This window comes from Mercenaria mercenaria, chromosome 3 (genome assembly GCF_021730395.1).
Source record: "Mercenaria mercenaria strain notata chromosome 3, MADL_Memer_1, whole genome shotgun sequence".
NCBI classification, from domain to species: Eukaryota; Metazoa; Mollusca; class Bivalvia; order Venerida; family Veneridae; genus Mercenaria; species Mercenaria mercenaria.
This window is the reverse complement of record NC_069363.1, coordinates 89131850-89149928: the sequence shown is the minus strand read 5'-3', so window position 1 is coordinate 89149928 and position 18079 is coordinate 89131850. Positions and strand designations below refer to the sequence as shown.

Genomic DNA, 18079 nt, shown 5'->3' with positions numbered 1-18079 from the left:
CTCCACAAGAGTATAAAGCTTTCTTTCAAAGTCGTCCTTCATCAACCTATTCAATGTGCCATTGTTCTAGTTTGTGAGAAGCTGAAAGTATGTTTTTCATTAACTTGGGGAAAGAGAAAAAAATGTTCATGTATATCAAAGTTTCGAATTTTCAATGAAAAATTGTTTCAGTAGATAAAGATTAAAAAGCAGAGACAATATTTTTTTAAAACAACATATTTTCACATAACAAAATTAATAGTTGATTGATTGTATTACCTCCCTTTTATACATATTCAAGAAGAAATAGTTGTCTGCTAATTTTATCGTACAACAAATAGTATGTCAACGGCATTTATTTGTATTTAACTTTATATATATTTTTAGGAACGAAATTCAAACTGACAAATAAAGATAACAAAATGGTTAGATTCTAAACAAATTCTGAGGAAGAAATAAATGTCTGATAAAACATGAAAACTCTACATAAAAATTCACATATTTCAGCCGTAGACCACTCCCAGCAAATATTTTTTCGTCAAATTTTGAATCGAGATTTTAGCAGTAAAGTACTAACATGTTGTGCTTCATTAAGAAATTCGGAAGTTGCTACTGTTTTTCGAATGATATTGTACAATTTTAGTTAACATTTCATTATATTATTCTTTTTCTTTAATCATCGTTCACCAAAATCATGCCAAACAAGACCAAATTGATCATCAATTATTATCATCTGGTTACTGGGTTATTAGCGATGTCAACATGAAATCGAGTGATCATCTTGTGTTGTCATGGGGATGTTTCGTCGCGCAAGCCTCCCAGTGACATTCTGTGTATTGCATTATTGTTTACGACGTAATTGACACTTAAAATCTTGGCGCACTTTATTGCCAATTGTTTTTCTTTCATCAAATTTCAGGACTGGAACTTCGCTTTTCCGGATGGGAAGGCCAAGTGAAAGATTTTAAGGTGAAGATATCGCTCAACATTGTCCAAAACGCAGTCCCTGGATATACTGGAAAATAAGAGCTTTACATTGTTTAGATTTTCCCAAGATTTGACCTAGCGACCTAGGTTTTGACTTCAGCTAAATAAATTTCAAAACCAACCTAGATTCTATACAGATAGATATTCTGACAAAGCTTTATCAAGCTAAATTAGAAAATGTGGCCTCTAGAGTGTTAACAAGGTTTTTCTATAGTTCAACCTAGTTACATACTAGTAGTTTTTGATTTTATAATCCTGTTTCAAACTTATCCTAGATTTCATTGAGACTGTCTGAGAAATATTTATAAAGATGCAAGTAAGATAGAATATGTGGCCTTTAAAGTATTCACAAAGTCTTTCAAAGAATTGACCTAGTGACCTACAATTTTATTATGATAACCCAGTTTCAAATCTGACCTATATATCACATACACAGTGTTATGAGGATGAAGCACAAAATATGGCCTCTAGAGTATTAACTAGAAGATGCTTTTGCAGAAATGCAAAGTAGTAATAGGCAAGAAGTCAATAGGGGACAGAAGCAAAAGTCCAAGAAACACCTATGGTTGGCTGCTATGGGGATCATCTGCTTAGCATGTCCAATCATCCGAAGAAGTTTCAACATTCTGGGCCTAGTGGTTCTTAAGTTATGGATTGGAAACGGTCTTCCATGTTCTAGCCCCTGTGACCTTGACTTTTGATCAAGTGATCCTAAAATCAATAGGGACCATCTACTCTGCATGTCCAATCATCCTATGAGGTTTCAACATTCTAGTCCAAGTGGTTCTCAAGTTATTGACCGGAAAGAGTTTTCCATGTTCAAGCCCCTGTGACTGACCTTTGCTCAAGTGAGCCCAAAATCAATAGAGGTCATCCACTCTGCATGTCCTACCACCCTATGAAGTTTGAAGGTTCTGGGTCAAACGGTTCTCAAGTTACTGATCAGAAACAGTTTTCCATGTTCAAGCCCCTATGGCCTTGACCTTTGATCAAGTAAACCCCAAAAATAATAGGGGTCATCTACGTCATAAGCCCCATCATCCAATGAAGTTTCAAGGCTCTAGGTCAAATGCTTCTCCAGTTATTGATAGAAAATGAGGAGTGACAGGCATATGGCCCATGTTACCTTGACCTCAAAAATAATAGCGGTCATCTACTCTGTAAGTCCTATCACCCTATTAAGTTATTGATTAGAAATGGATTTCCATATTCTGGTCCCTATGTCCTTGACCTTTAATCCAATAACCCCAAAATCAATAGGGGTCATCTAGTCTGCAAGTCCAATCATCGTATGAGATTTCAACACTATAGGCAAAGTGGTTCTCAAGTTATTGACCGGAAAGAGTTTTCCGTGTTCTGGCCCCTGTGACCTTGACCTTTAAAGAGTGACCCCCCAGTGTCAATAATATAATCTACTCTACATATCCAATCATCCAATGAAGTTTCAACATTCTGGGTCAAGTGGTTCTCAAATTATTTACCGGAAATGGTTTGCTCAGGTCCCTGTGACCTTGACCTTTGATGGAGTGATCCCAAAAGCTATAGGGGTTGTCTACTCCATAAGCCTTACCACCCTATGATGTCTAAAGGATCTAGGTCAAATGGTTCTCCAGTTACTGATCAGAAATGAACTGTGACGGACGGACGGTCTAGTCTTCATTTTGTTGTCATTTTCTTCTAGATTTTGTTGCTTTGCTATTTGCTTTTTTCTATGTAGTTACTGTGTCTAAACTGAACATACATCTGGGCAATTCATCTCTCTCTTATCATGTCTCCTCCCAGTTGTCCCTCTATCCTGGTGGAAGGCCTGTCCACAGCTTTTTGCCTCAGTCAGCAGAAGCAATCATCCTGCACTGATGAACCCGCTGCCAACTCAGGTCTAACAAAGGAATCTTCAGAGGTGACTGACATCAGATCTTGAAGCGAATCTAGGAGCTGTGGCTACAGTTATCAGCCACTTACTAGTCAGCAGTGTATATGCCAATGATGGGACCGACGACACACTAAAAGTCTCGATATTTTGCCTTTTCGTATTGTGGTTTTTCGCTTATCGTGTTCTCAATCTCGCCTTTTCACTCTGGCGCCCGCGACAAAGCAAAAAAGGTGTCAATGCGCCGATACCAAAAAATCTTGCCTTTTCGCTTTGTCACGGGCAACAAAGCGAAAAGCTAAGTTGGCAGAAATCAGCCACCATAAAAATGTGACTGACATGTCATGTGACCGCGCTGATATTTTGACTGTCATATATAAAAGGGCAAATAACTCCTTCAATCTTTTGCCAAATCATGTAATGATTGCATCTCTTGTACACAATACTATACATATAGTAGTGACGTCACTATTCAGTGTGATATTAGATGAAACTAGAAATGTGTCCATGGGACACAGATGCCCCCACTTCATGACATTAAAATGACAATTTTTTCCTAGGTCAGGGGTCATAACTCCTACAATACTGAATGAATCCGGACGCGAAACCCCAGATGCACAACTGCACATGCTGATCAACATCCCTGTAAACTTTGGTGACTGTAGGTCAAATACTTTTGGAGCTAAGCGCAACACAACATTAAAATGACCAATTTTTAACTAAGTCAGGGGCCATAACTCCTACCTGACTGAATGAATCCGGACGCGAAACCCCAGGTGCACAACTGCACATGCTGTACAACATTCCTGTAAAGTTTTGTGACTCTACGTCAAATACTTTTGGAGCTAGGCGCGACACAACAATAAAATGACCAATTTTTACAAAGTCAGGGGCCATAACTCCTACAAGACTGAATGAATCTGGACGCGAAACCCCAGGTGCACAACTACACATGCTGACCAACGTTCCTGTTTGTGACTCTACATCAAATACTTTTACAGCTAGGCGCAACACAACATTATCGGAAGGACGGACGGAGAAGGGCAAATCTATATGCACCCCCCCAAAGTGGGGGCATAAAAAAACACTTTTGGGGACAGGTACCCATACCCTCAGGAAGGGGAATTTTTCGTAGTTTAAAGACAACAAGAGCTGTCCATAAGACAGCGCGCTCGACTTTTCTCAGTGCTTGACTCTGAATTAGAGCTTTGCCAGTAAAAAAAAATCCAAGTTAAAAAGGGACATAACTCTGTCAAAATTCAATCAGAGTTATGGGAATTGTGTCTCCTGGTGTAGACTTTGATAGTCAAAAGCTTTAATAGTAACAGAGATATTTGACTTTATCAAAAATTTCAACAAAAAATTCTTAGTTAAAAAGGGGCATAATTCTGTCAAAATTCAATCAGACTTATGGGGATTGTTTCTCCTGATGTAGACTTTGATGTTAAATAAGCATTTTAAGTTTCAAGTCAATAGCTTTGATAGTAACAGAGATATTTGACTTTATCAAAAACTTTAACCAAAAATTCTAAGATAAAGGGGGCATAATTCTGTCAAAATTCAAATCAGAGTTATGGGGATTGTTTCTCCTGGTGTAGACTTTGATAGTAAATAACTATTTTAAGTTTCAAGTCAATAGCTTTGACAGTAACAGTGATATTTGACTTTATCAAAAACTTTAACCAACGGTGATGCCGACGCCGACACCGAGGCAAGTACAATAGCTCTACTTTTTCTTCAAAAAGTCAATCTAAAAAGGGGAAGTTTTTGGCCATATCTATGTTACTACTTTTCACATTTACATATCTAGTTGTGTCTTCCTCTTTCTTCTAAGAAAGGGGAAAAAAACATATTATTTTATGAGGGGAATGGGGTCAATATGGGCCCCAAAAACAGCCAAACAATTGTCCTGGTTCAGTATCATAAAATAAATATCATATGGCAGCGTGTGTGACATTGATATTGTCAACCCTCGAAACAGAATGTCACCACTCGGCTTTCGCCTCGGGTTGACAATATCAATGTCACACACGCTGCCATATATTATTTATATATTATTACTCTGCGTTATATGCAAGATCTTAGTTTATTTGACAGCTCAGGCCTTTTTTTTCATCAATTTGGGAATGCCACCGACACCAGTGGAATTGGGAAAATGCTCTCAGAAATTGTCTTAATTGGGACAATTTGCAAATTACCAAAATCTACATAAATGTGTTTTTGTGTGAAATATTAATGAATTGCATTTCAGTAATTGTTCAACAGTATTATAATTTACCTAAATATACATACAAAATAGCAAAACTATCTTAAAACAGCAAAAACCCTAAGAGGTATAATCATTTGGGAATTTTAAATTCAACTTTGGGAAAAAAACATACTTTTTTGCATTGGGATTACCTCCTTTTACCGGAGGTAGATTTATAGGGGGAAAAAGCCCTGCAGCTAGTATAAAAACACCCTCTGAAAAGTATTTTAATCCATTACCCAATAAAGGAGTTAACAACCCTGAAAATATGTCTAATGTTAGTTGAATTTGAATTTTTGTAGATTAAGGTTCTGGCCAGAAATTTTGGAAGGCATGTTGCAAGTTAAATATGAGACGCCAACGGTGGCAAAGGGCAGAGTGCAGGAGGGACTTCCCCTCCTCCAAGAGTGCATACGGGGGACTCCCCAAGAAATAGTTTGGTTTAAATGACTCTTTTGGCATGTTCTAGTTTAGTTCAAAATGGAAATTTGAGGACAACAAGAGCTCGTAGAACACGAAATGCCCCCTTAATGCATTCAGTAATTGCACAAGGAACAGGAATAACTTGGTCACTGTACACAAAAGTTCTACTGTTCTGGGTCAATATGACCTTCACCTTTCACCTACTGACCTCAAAATCATAAGGGGTCATCTGCTGATCATGATCAACCTCCCTATCAAGTTTCGTGATCCTAGACCAAAGCATTCTCAAGTTATCATCCGGAAACAGTTTAACAGTTCCGGTTCGGCTTTGACCTACTGACCTCAAAATTAATAGGGGTCATCTACTGGTTATGATCAACCTGAACTTCACTATCAACTTTCATTACCCTAAGCCCAAGTGTTCTCAAGTTATCATCCAGAAACAGTATAACTGTTCCGGGTCACTGTGACCTTGACCTTTGACCTACTGACCTCAAAATCAATACCAGTCATCTGCTGGTCATGGCCAACCTCCCTATCAACTTGATACTAGGCCCAAGCTTTCTTGAGTTATCATCCGGAAACTGTTCAACTGTTCTTGGTCACTGTGAAATTGACCTATGCCCTAGTGACCTCAAAATCAATAGGGGTCATCTGCTGGTCATGACCAACCTCCCTTTAAACTTTCATTATCCTAGGCCCAAGCATTCTTGAATTATCATCCGGAAACTCATCCAGAAAACGTTTAACTGTTCCTGGTCATTGTGACCTTGACATTTGACCTATTGACCTTAAAATCAAAAAGGGTCATCTGCTGGTCATGACCAACATTCCTGTCAACATTCATGATCCTAGACCCAAGTATTCTTGAAATATCATCCGAAAACGGACTGGTCAACATACCAACAGACCGACCGACCGGCATCTGCAAAACAATATACACCTCCTTCTTCGAAGGGGGGTATAAAAATCTACATTTATGTTAAAAATCGTTCATTATCAGGGGTTTTTTTTACGAAGAGGGGAAGTTTTGGGAAGTTCCTCTGCTACAGTTGGGAAAAAATGACCTTATTTTCAAATTCAATTGGGAAGTGGCCAAATATCGGTCTCTGTTATATAAGGATGAAAAGTCCTGTTATTCATTAGCATCTGCCACAGAATTTCAAATAAAAGATCTTTATAAATCAAAGAAACAGTTAAGCCCCTTAAGAGCTTTTAAATCTACACCAGGTTTTGTAATACCAGTACTCACCAATCCCAATTTTACATTTTAAATATAACTGCAGTTGCATTACTGAGCCTATGCATATTTATTTTGAAAAGTCTTTAACTGTTCCGGGTCAATGTGACCTTGACCTTTGGCCTACTGACCTCAAAATCAATAGGGGTTATCTGCTGGTCATGACCAACCTCCCTATCAACTTTCATGATCCTAGGCCAGACCTGGGTCCAATTACAATTATAATTTAATTAATTGTAATTAATTACAGTTTTTCAATTAATTGAAAATAATCAATAATTGAGACAAAAATCAATTATTTTAATTGTAATTAATTAATTAAATCCAAACAAATGCAAAATAATTGTCAATAAATCCAATTACTCTTCAATTACATGTAGCAAACTGTCACAAACAATTGGCAAAAATACAGGTTATTGTGCAGTAGCTGGTATCACTCAGGGATATAAATTTCACACTTGCTGGTCATCTAAAGGGGTATTAATGTAATCTGGATATGTACCTGAAACTGTTGCTAGTAACTAAGAGTAACTTCTCAAGAAGTCCATATATAGATAAACTTCCTCTCTATTCATCTAAAAAGTTGTGCCTATTTTTAACAAGAAATCATTGCCTTCCGATCGAACTGGGACGATGGCAAAATATACCGGCACATGACCGAAAATGTATGTATTGTAGAGATATAGGAGATGAATTTCATTATATTTTTGTTTGTCCAACATTTGAAACCGAAAGGAAAAAGTATATAGATAATTACTGTAGGTATAGACCAAGTATGTTTAAATTTATCAATTTGTTAACATCTAATAGTATGAAGAAGCTTGAAAAACTAAGTATTTTCTGTGACAAGATTATGCAACACTTCAAATAAGACTTATTTTTTTCTTCTTTAGAACTTTGATAACCTTTTTACTCAGACCAGTGTGAAATTGTAAACACGTTATTTATCACTGTAAAATGTTATAATACATACTTATTTAATAAGATGATACACTGATAATGTTTCAAGTTTGAAATACGTTTGTACGAATTTATATGCACTTTGTATTATTGTCTGTAAATGTAATATATAGCCGTTTTCCATTATGCATTATGTATATAAATATATGATATTGTAGCGGTTCTCGTATCGGGTGGCCTCAGTAGCTCAATTGGTAGAGCGTTGGCACGGTAAGCCGAAGGTCCGAGGTTCGAATCCCGGTCGAGGCTGCACATTTTTCCTGAGACTGTTACAATATCATACTGCTGATGTTTCCCGCTATTGTGGGACTTATGCATTTATTGTAAATAAAATCTTGAAATCATGAAATCTAGTCCATTGATGAATATTAAGCCATTGAATTACAATAACTAATAGTATAATTAGCCTGAAGGAAGAGAATTTGCTGTCATCAGTTGTACAGAGTCAGTAAGTAAGAAGTGTTCACAAGCTATGTGTTCTATGTAGGGTATAAAACAAACAGAGTAGGGCACTAACAGACAGTAACTTTGAAGCATTAATGTTTTTGAAATGCAGTAAGGACTTATAAACAAGCTGCTGCATCATAAATCTGTGAATGGTGTTCACTGACAGACAGTAAACTTTGAGGTGTTTAGGTTTTTGAAATTCAAGAAGCACTTATAAATACCCATCATTAATGTCTTTGATAGTAACATCATGATTCTGTTTGTGAATATATTGCCAAATAATTAAATATAATTAATTATTTTTCTTAAAATAATTGCAATAATTAATTACTTCAGTCTGTAAAAAGCAAGTAATTATAATTGTAATTTAACTGAAGCATTTCTATTTTAATTGTAATTAATTAATTACTTCTGAAAATAATTGAACCCAGGTCTGTCCTAGGCCCAAGAGTTCTTATCATTCAGAAACCGTTTAACTGTTCCGGGTCACTGTGACCTTGACCTTTGACCTAATGACCTCAAAATCAATAGGGATCATTTGCTGAACATGATCAACCTCCTTATCAAGATTCATGATCCTAGACCTAAGCGTTCTCAAGTTAAATTAAATTAACCAGGATTTTGATTGATATGTCAAAACTTTCAAACTCGAGACTCTTCAAAATAAATTTCCACAGGTCAAGTCAACGCACGGGGCATGTTCTGTGCAGGTCAAATACTAGTTTTTCTTGATTTTCGCGGGTCAAAACCTAGAACCTCGTGTCAACCAAAACACCCATGTGCAATTGGTTCCCGTCGTTGTTGAATGCTGGGACACAATGTCCGTTGCCTACATCATTGCTGTACGTCAAACTATTATGGATGCAATGATTTTTAAGATGAATCATTAAGTGGATCTAATATTACTAGAACATAAAAATTGGAGATTTTTTCACCACAAGACTAGAGAAAATTGATTTTATCGTTGACTATCGACATCACCTTCTTAGTAAAAAAAAACCCGAATGGTGACTTTGACAAAGCTTGTAAAAACATGTAAATCAAGATTTATTCATGCGAAAATATAACCGGATGGCTACCTAGGTGACTGGTAACCAGACGGATAGACACTTTCTTTATTTAAGGAGCGGTTTTGAGTTAAAAGTTCTGCAATTTCAACTGATTTCATACATCAAGTCTATAAATTTACAGACTGAAAAATCTTTAACTTTATGCCTGTCTATTTACATACCCGAATAGTAAATATCCGAATTCACTACATTTCAATATTATCAGTGGCGCAAGAAATTTAAAGCCGGCGTGCAAATTTTAGCCATTGCAATATCTCCATTTTAAAAACAAAGTTTCAAAAAGTATGAATTTTGTAATTTCCAGCTGAGTTAATGGTAAATATTGTTTAAAACTTACCAATTATGACTTCCAATTTTTTAAAACAAGGGAAGCAACTCTGGGCTTTGCTTGATTTTGATAAAATCGTTTAGGTTACACTATACCAATAGATCCTTCTTTATGGTAAGCTACTATTTTCTGTGTAAAATAACAATCTATAACATGTTTTTATCAGCAATTTTTATTAAAACTCTTAATATACTTGATTTCAAGTCAAATCACGTGTGGGTATTTGTTCGATTTTGTAATGAAACTATCAATTCTTTGAAATATGAGCTTTTGCAAATGAAATGTAAATGGTACATCAGAAAGAGTATCAACACTCAAAATACACAGTTTCACTACAGGTAAACCCTATAATAAAACCATTTTATACATATAAATTGATTCGAAAAGAACTTAGAATATCTTCATTTAATCGGTAACTATTCTTTGGGAGTATAAAATCACAGTGTATAGACTCTCTGTACACCCAACCGGAAGTCGCCAAAAACTAGGCGTTCAGAAATCAAAACACAATTTTTTGCTGTTGCGGATTGCATGGACTTTCATTGTTTATTTCGTTAATATCGCATAAAGTAAGTGTATTTTTAATCCACATATTGTTTAAGAGCTACTGTTTACGTAGATACCAAACACGCCTATTAAAACTCTTTATATACTTCATTTTAAGTCAGATCACGTGTGGGTATTTGTTCGATTTTGTAATGAAACTATCAATTCTTTGAAATACATGTATCTTGAGCTTTTGCAAAGAATTGAAACCTTTGCTACTTCGTAGATAAATAGCTTACGCATCGGTAAATACTAGCATGGCTCTATGGTAACGAATGCGTTTTAAGGAAAATGTGTTTTTCTGAGACATATGTGCCGATTACACTGTCCCACTAGTCGATACATCACTGGCCCACTAATCGCAATTTCTGAAATCCGGACTGAACGCTTAGTCGAAAAACTCTACGCATATTCAAAACTTCTTTTCATTCATATATTTCAATAATTTGACTTTGTTTTATGACAACCGACAGTTAAAAAGTAATAGTTATAATTTCTTTCGTTTTCGTAACAGTCACGGACCAGTTTATATGTTATTACTGCAGTTTCGAATCCACTTTTCGTAAAGGTTAGTGTTTATTAGTAAGTAATTATCAAATTAATTTAGTCTTGCACGGCTCAGCCGTGCGACTAATTCAATTTGGTAAATGCGTACTATTAAACTCTAACCTGCATAGTGTTTGAAATTATTTTTTGTAATAATGACTAGATTCTTTACACATAAATCACTAACGCATCATTCATATAATCGTTACGTGGCACAACTCAGTGTTTGATCCATTTCCGGCATCTCAGAGACTTGGTCGGACTTTATGACGGGGACTTTATCATCATTCACAGAAGAAACAGCTGCCGTCGGCGCGGTTATTGGTAATTTCTGTTTATTTTAATATCCGGCTCCAAATCACCGCTGATATCAGTCAAAATCAAGCAGATCGAAGCTGATATCTAATTCTTTTTCTTTTGCATTAATAATTATTGCAGTAATCGCTACAGAATAAACTGAAAATGACCTGGCTCCTAACGTTTACATCAGTTGTTCTACACGTATAACTAACCACCGTCTTGGACGATAGATGAGCGGACTCGTTTTGGACACTTTGATTGTACAAAGTTTTCATGTAGACAGCGCGTTTGTCTGTTGGCGGAGCTTAAATTCAAAAAATAATTTTAAGTACAACACCTTGAATGACCTTCACCTTGGGTATAATGGCAGTCCCTGCATAAAAAGGTTTTGTTTGCACAATGTTTATGTGAAGTTACAGTAAGGTATAAGCAAAAATAAAAAAAAAAAGATGTGACAGGAAAAAAGGTTGCCGAAAAATTTAACTTTAACCGAAGCCGGGACGAGTAGAATAGCACCGCTATTCCCCGAATAGTCGAGCTAAAAATACAAAGGAAAAAAAAGTGTCCTGTCAAGCTGACCGGAATAAATATATATTTTTCTCGTATGTTAACGTATGAAACTCGTATACAGATTCTATTTCTAGTCCAAGACAAGGACATCGTTGGTGAAACAGACCAATCATGGAATACTGTTTCACTGTCGCAAGTAAAATACAATACAAAACTTATATTTATAAATTCAATAAGTACAGTGTATAGAGCCTACAAACCCAAACACTTCGTCATTTCTTTATCGAATAGGCGTACAGTGTTTTGGCGGATAGTGGAACAGTTTTATATAAAGTTTTGCGACTAGGCGGTCAGTGCATAATTCAGATGCATGTTGAATTAAACAAAATTTCAACTATTCAGGATTGTAAATTCATATTTGTAGGTATAAACTCATTTGCATGGATTTATAACTTAACATTCAGAAGCGGTTCTGGCACGTATTTCACTCGCAGTTCCTAAATAATGGGCAATTTTAGCCTGAATGCATTATCTTTTGCTTTGACCTGCTGGGTTTTGGGTGAAAATACCTTTTAATTTCATGTGTTAATGTCTGTTTAACGGCAGTTTGTTTTAGAGACATTTATCATACATCGAAAAATGTATACAACAAGAATATTTATTTCAAATAGCCACAGAAAAACATAAAAATACTAAATTTGAAAAACGAAAGTGAACGCCTAGTTATTGGCGACTTCTGTTAGGGCGTACAGAGAGTCTATACATGAAAAGGGCGCTAATAAATCTGGTATAATAATAATAATAATAATAATAATAATAATAATAATACATTGTAAATGGCAAAATAAGAAAGATATGAGTAAATTATTTCAGGCTGTTTCCTATTTACAGTACCATCAAGTGAACAAAATCTAAATATATTGATTCTAAAATTTATGGCTTCATTATATTGAAGCACATATTATATGATGCGCATGCGCAATATTTAGACGTAAATTTTGAATCAAGAAGAAAAATAAACAAAATATACTGGAATATATGTGTCATGAGACAGTAAATAGGATATATTGTTTGAGGAATAAACGATAAAGTGTGGAATAATATTACGCGAAAATTTGATGGGGAAAAAAATAAACGAAAAAGGGGAGAAAATTCTCCTCAAAACGTTGACACTCCAACAAAGAGACAAGTCATGCCGCAGAATTTGAATTCGATAAACAGTGTATCGCCAAACTATCAACCGTTAAAGAGCGGCGTACATGAAATTGACATCACAAATGACGTCACTCTTTGATCTGCAAATTGAACGTCAATATACTGTAGTAGATTAGTTCTAGATCTATTACATATAAGGTACAACATTGCAGTAATTTATCAGATAATTATATAATCAGCATTCATAATGTCGTAACAGCAAAAATAAAAATAAAATTTTGATTTCTTTAAACCTTTCATTTATTTTAGACTGCAAGTGGAAGACCAATGGCGAAAGTCATCAGAGTGGCATCACCACCAGGGTTTTATCCGTCAGTTTCGGCAGAGATTACCAATCAGACTGTAACTATCGCAACAACAAGCAGTTCTGTTACACCTGTTACACGTTCTACTACAAGTTTCACCACCAGCGCACTCACAACCACGCCTTCCACCATCATACTTACAACATCTGCTGCACCTACCACAACCAGTTCTACCACACCTGCAACAACACCGGCAGCGCACTACAACACTGAGTCAGCCACACCAGTCACAACAACAGTCACGCACTACAACACTGAGTCAGCCACACCAGTCACAACAACAGTCACGCACTTCAACACTGATTCAGCAACTCTAGTCACAACACCTGCCACGCCTGCAGCAACAACGTCCACGCTTTCAACAATCGCTCCGTCAACACCAGTCACAACAGCATCAAGTCCGTAAACGCCGAGAACGGACTTCATCTTCCGCACAGGTCGACCATCACAGACGGGGCCAATGCAGTCCCAGCTAAATGCGTTGGAAGCTCATGTCAGAACATTAACGCGGGACGTCGAGAAGTTGCGTCGTCAAGGCGAAGCACGAGACAAAAGACAGCAGGCAATCATCGATAACCAGCGAAAAACGCACCAGCTGCTTGAATGCCTTATTACGAATATGGAATCTAACAAACAACAGAACATTCAGACCAGTACCCCTACAGAAATAACGGATGATGAGTCGATTCCGCAGCAGTATCAGATCGAGACGGACGAACTTCGCATGTTGAAGAACGACACATCAGGGCCTGGAAATCTCGCTGCGCATCTAGTACAAAGATTGTTTCCGGAGCTATTTGGAGAAACGAATCTCCGTTTCCACTACAATTGGACTGGAGGTGGTAATTTAAAAAAAGGAGTTATGTGTAGTTAGAAAAAGCATAATTAGTGTAACGTAACACAACACGTCTGAACGTTTTTGATGTTTATTTACACAGTAGAATATTTCGTGCATAATTTTCATAATTCATTTTGTAACTTCTTAATAAAATCTGGAAAGTCTTAACAAGTGTCATATTTAAAACCTAACTCAATATCTACGAGACCAATTCCTAGGTCTCACCTGGTCTGTCATAGACCCTGTCTGACTATCCGAGATATCTAAAACAGCAATATATAGTAATTCTCTAACATCAGTTATATGCACTGTCTGACAATTTGACGTATAAAACGTATGGGTTTGATATAATAAACAATAACATAAATGCATCATATATCAGCTTGACAGAATGTACTCGTTATATGTCCGCTAATGTTCTTCTGACCTTATTTGACAAGTTAAACAAGTAAAATAATCTTTGATTATTTTACATTAGGCGTTACGTTACTCATTTCTATCCAGACATGATAAATGATTCTCTCTGGCGGGACAGCGTGGTCCCAATGGTCAATGAATTACTCAGGAGAGTCTCGCGCACCGAAACGCCGGGCTGAAGAAACATTAATCCAGACATTAATATCATGCTAGATTACAACTCATGCATCAGGAACTACCATGCAGGTTTGGGTTAACCCGAGCACATAACAGAAGAAATGGCCTTTTCCACATGTCGGTTAAGTATATGAATGGACTTATATATCCCATTTTAACGAGCGTGTTGTGTATTAGTGATGTAAACATTACGTTTGTGCAATGTACAGTGTATTATACAATGTACATATTTCATAAGATGTTATTTAATATATATTCAATGTTGTATCAAAAGCAGATTGTTCCGATAAATGTTTTCAGTTAATGAATTAAGACAGAAAGAGATGATTTTATATATAAATTATGTTTATGCACATGCACCGGTATGTCTATGTACCATATTATGTTTCACTAACTATAATGTTTGCCAATACACATTTAATAAAGATTTTAATAAACAGGTAAACAGGTAAGTAACTTTACTGTATATAAAGTTAAAATTTCAATATCTATCATCTTTATGATATACGAGCCGTTATATGGTTATTACTCAATTCTGATCAGAATGTTAACGAAGTGCGAATTTTTCATTATAGGTTAGAAGGTATTAAATGCACCCGCTTCTAAATTCTATGTAAAAATAATAATCTATAACATGTTTTTCTAGCCTTTCACTTCTTGCGAGACTAACCTTGTTTTAAAGTTATGTCTTTAGGCAATAAAAATACCAAAAATATGGAGTTGACCATAATGCAATGAAACCATGGTCACGTGACTAAGACACGTGATGAAAACTCTAAATATTGCGTCGGTAGACATCAAGAAATATCTATTTTCACTTTCATTTTACCAAACAACTTCTACACAACTTTTGAAACACATAACATACGTAGCTTAAAATCATCAGCAGACATTCCTCTTCACAATTAAGCATCAATAAAACTTATATCTGACATGAAAATGGCGTTATTTCATTTAAACAAAAAATCTTGAGACCTAATTTTCAGTACTTTAGAGCATTTCAATGATATGAAAACCATATATATGGTAATATAGTATAACACGTTTCCTCATCAACGATAAAAAATATTGACATGTTATTTTACATACAAGAAAACACACCACCCTCTGCAAATGCTCCTATGAAAATAACCGTTTAGAATTTACACGTATGAAGACATTTTCTCAATAAATAAAACGCACATAAAAAATAACTAGATCTTTTCTCAATACAATAAGCATTAAAAGTAAGTCAAAAATATCACTGCCACTTCCTCATATAACTCATAATACCAGATTTCATCAACATCATGGAACTACACTTTGGACTTCTTCACATATAACACTGTAATCAGTCATACATTCAACATTGATGCAGTTTCTCGATGCTCACTCCGTCAGAGACTTATTTTCTACTAGACATTCATACATTGCTTCAAGAAAGGAAAAGTGTGGTATTGAATAGTATTCAGCGAAATGCAGGTCAACTGACCAAATTACTCCTATGTGACCTTTTTGGTCAAATCAGACAAATAGGCATAAACACATTAAATAGCTGACTTTCTTTTTTATTTACAAAATTGAGAAACTTCAGATGGCTGCAGCACACACCAGGACTCATTTTAAATGTAATTTGCATTTTCTTGAAGAATACTGTTAGTGCTGAATAAAGCTTAAAAGAAAGTCGGTGTCATGTTTGATGCAAGAAAAATATTTTCGGTCAAACAAACACAAGATCAGCTCGAAATTGAGACCAAAAATTGTAGTGATGATGTATGACCAAAGTTTCCATGACAAATTCTGTAATCTATCTTACTGTTTTATCTCACCTTTCTCCCCTATTTTCCCTTTCGTTTTAATTAACAAAAGCGCAGTCGTTGCAAGAGAAATACTTTTATAAAAGGTATTGACAGTAGGGTGTCAAAGTGAGAAAGTAAGATTGAAAACAATTGCGATTGTAAGATATACAGGCAGGAGAAGTAAATTTAGGTTAAAAATAGCTTGCTGCAACTTATTGTATGTATGCTGGCATACTGCTTGCTTGCTTAACAGATTCAAGCTTGGAGGTTGTTCCATAAGGATACTTGAAAAAAAGGAAAAATTGTAACATTTGGAAACTGTAAGGATTTGTCTGTAGGCCAGGGTGTTTGGTTGACGAGTCAGTCTCCTGGGCTTTTTTTTTTTTGTTGTTTTTCTTTTCATAAAAAGCTGGAACAGGAATAGCTATTAGTGAATTGGCAATTTTGTAAATCATTATTATTTCGCATGTGTTCGTCTGATCTCCAAAGATCGTAAACCAGGTGGAATTTGCATATCTGAGACACTGTCATTGTCATATGTAGAATAGTTATTATGTATATATCTGAATGCTCTTCTTTGTGCAATACTATCTCGATACTTTTATTTTTGTTAAAAAAAAAAATGTGGAAAACCACAGGTCGCCAAACACGACATAAACGAAAATGTTGCAAGTTCGGTTTGGTTGAGCCTGTTCATAGACGGTAGTGGACGTGCAAGCCACCTCCAATGCTCTCTAGCCCCGAGTTGAGCAGAACTCAACATTTACACATGTTATCAGTATGTTTTAGTTTATACTTATTTATTTTAGCTCGATTGTAATATCAGTATGTTTTGTCCGACTTTTGAGGCCTTTGCCGATCATGTAAGGCCATTTCCGATCAGCGATGTTTATGTAATGACTCATATTTTGTCGACAATTCATTTAAAAATCGAAAATTGATAAACACAATCATATTTTTTTCTGTTTTTAATGTCAAAATGAAATGTGAAAAAAATCCTTATTTACTAATAATAAACAAACGACAGGCCCTTTCCGATCAAATACCACGAAAAGGGCCTGTGAACATGTGTCAGGATTCCGAGAAAACAAATAAAGATTTCTTTCAAGTTTAAAAGTACTTTTACTATAAGCTCGCCCGCTTAGCTCAGTAGGTAGAGCATATGTCTACGGATTGCGGGGCCGCGAGTTCGATCCTCGGGCGGGGCGTATGTTCTCCGTGACTATTTGATTAACGATATTGTGTCTGAAATCATTAGTCCTCCACCTCTGATTCATGTGGGGATATTGGCAGTTACTTGCGGAGAACAGGTTTGTACTGGTACAGAATCCAGGAACACTGGTTAGGTGAACTGTCCGCCGTTACATGACTTAAATACGGTTGTAAAACGGCGTTAAACCCAAAACAAAAACAAAAACCCAACAAAAACAACAACAAAAACAAACAAACTTTAACTTGATGTTATAGTAATATTCTCATTTATCGCATAGTGCGGCAGTTTTCCTTTGATCTTTGCAGTATGTTAAACATAGTAACACACATTATTACTACAAAATCTGTGCTGATATTTTACAAAACTGTTACGATATATATCAACACAGAAATCTCTATAGAGTTTCATTAGAAAAAAAAGTGTTGCGATATATATCAGCACAGTAAAACTGTTCCGATATATATCGCAACACTTTTTCTCTATTGAGGTCCTATCGAGGGAGTATAATTTTTTCCTTTCAAAGAAAAGATGATTTTAGCTCCAATTTACAGTTCACAGAGAAAGAATTATCACGAACACCTACATTTATAAAGTAAAAGAATAAATAAACTAGAATATTTCAAAAACTCGATAGTTATCGCCAAATTCAGAAATACATGAAATACACAAATGTATATGAAAT

At 35.7% G+C, this 18079-nt stretch overlaps 3 protein-coding genes across 3 annotated transcripts in view; 2 read left to right on the top strand and 1 right to left on the bottom strand.

The window, feature by feature from the left end:
- Window positions 1–9630, bottom strand: part of LOC123524117 (heparan sulfate glucosamine 3-O-sulfotransferase 5-like) — a 257617-nt gene extending 247987 nt beyond the window's left edge. The window contains exon 1 of the transcript XR_008370344.1: window positions 9562–9630. The gene's annotated coding sequence lies outside the window, so the exon portion shown is untranslated. The remainder of the gene's footprint in view (window positions 1–9561) is intronic.
- Window positions 9631–12936: 3306 nt separating this feature from the next.
- LOC123525609 (integumentary mucin C.1-like) lies at window positions 12937–13380 on the top strand. The gene has a single exon (XM_045304758.2). It carries the CDS (start codon window positions 12937–12939, stop codon window positions 13378–13380), a length of 444 nt encoding a protein of 147 aa, XP_045160693.2.
- Window positions 13381–13434: 54 nt separating this feature from the next.
- Window positions 13435–13848, top strand: LOC123525611 (BEN domain-containing protein 3-like). Its single transcript, XM_053539826.1, has one exon. It carries the CDS (start codon window positions 13435–13437, stop codon window positions 13846–13848), a length of 414 nt encoding a protein of 137 aa, XP_053395801.1.
- Window positions 13849–18079: the final 4231 nt, after the last annotated feature.